This window comes from Sus scrofa, chromosome 2, assembly GCF_054392235.1.
Source record: "Sus scrofa isolate SSC_HxYL_T2T_F1_AM1 chromosome 2, Sscrofa_HxYL_maternal_Yorkshire_Landrace_v2.0, whole genome shotgun sequence".
NCBI lineage: Eukaryota > Metazoa > Chordata > Mammalia > Artiodactyla > Suidae > Sus > Sus scrofa.
In genome coordinates this window covers 14,924,392-14,925,342 of record NC_139384.1, presented here as the reverse complement: position 1 = coordinate 14,925,342, position 951 = coordinate 14,924,392, and the positions used below count along the sequence as shown (strand labels likewise).

Here is a 951-nt window from a genome sequence, read left to right as displayed (position 1 = left end):
AAACCTGAATGCATGGCCGGCTGGAATCATACAGGCGTGAAGGAATTCCTTCTGGTAGGTTTAACTGAAAATCCTAATTTGCAGATCCCTCTCTTTCTGCTTTTTACCCTCATTTATTTTATCACTCTGATGGGTAATGGGGGCATGATTATGTTGATCTGGCTAAATGCCCAGCTTCATACACCCATGTACTTCTTCCTTAGCAACCTCTCTTTTTGTGATATCTGCTACTCTACTGTCTTTGCTCCTAAAATGTTGGTCCATTTCCTTTCAAAACACAAGTCCAGCACATTTTCTGGCTGTGTTCTGCAGAGTTTCTTTTTTGCAGTCTATGTCACCACAGAAGGCATCCTCCTGTCTGTGATGGCTTATGACCGCTATGTAGCAATAGCCAGCCCCTTGTTGTATACAGTTATTATGACCCAAAAGGTTTGTATTCGGATGGTTCTTGTGTCTTACTTGGGAGGGCTCATTAACTCCCTGACACACACAATAGGTTTGCTCAAACTAGATTTCTGTGGTCCTAACACTGTGAATCACTATTTCTGTGACATTCCTCCTCTTCTGAGACTCTCCTGTTCAGATGCCCAGAACAATGAACTGCTGCTTTTGATATTCTCTGGGGTCATTGCAATGTTCACTTTGATGACCATCATGGTCTCTTACATCTGCATCATCACTGCCGTCCAGAGAATCCGCTCAGCTGAGGGGAGGCGCAAGGCCTTCTCCACCTGTGCCTCCCACCTGACCGCTGTGACCTTATTCTACGGGTCTGTGACCTTCAGTTACATCCAGCCAAGCTCTCAGTATTCCCTGGAACAGGAGAAGGTCTCTGCTGTGTTTTATACACTGGTGATCCCCATGCTAAACCCACTGATTTATAGTCTAAGGAATAAGGATGTGAAAGAGGCAGCAAAGTGGTCTATATGGCGGAAGAGAACCTCAGCTTGA

The 951-nt window shown here is 45.1% G+C and overlaps 1 protein-coding gene across 1 annotated transcript; it reads left to right on the top strand.

The window, feature by feature from the left end:
• Positions 1-951, top strand: LOC110258903 (olfactory receptor 5J3-like). Its single transcript, XM_021082148.2, has one exon. It carries the CDS (start codon positions 13-15, stop codon positions 949-951), a length of 939 nt encoding a protein of 312 aa, XP_020937807.2. The 5' UTR covers positions 1-12.

What these genes read in the sequence shown, in the direction of transcription:
- LOC110258903 (XM_021082148.2), top strand. Translation starts at nt 13, where the DNA reads ATGGCCGGCTGGAATCATACAGGCGTGAAGGAATTCCTTCTGGTAGGT.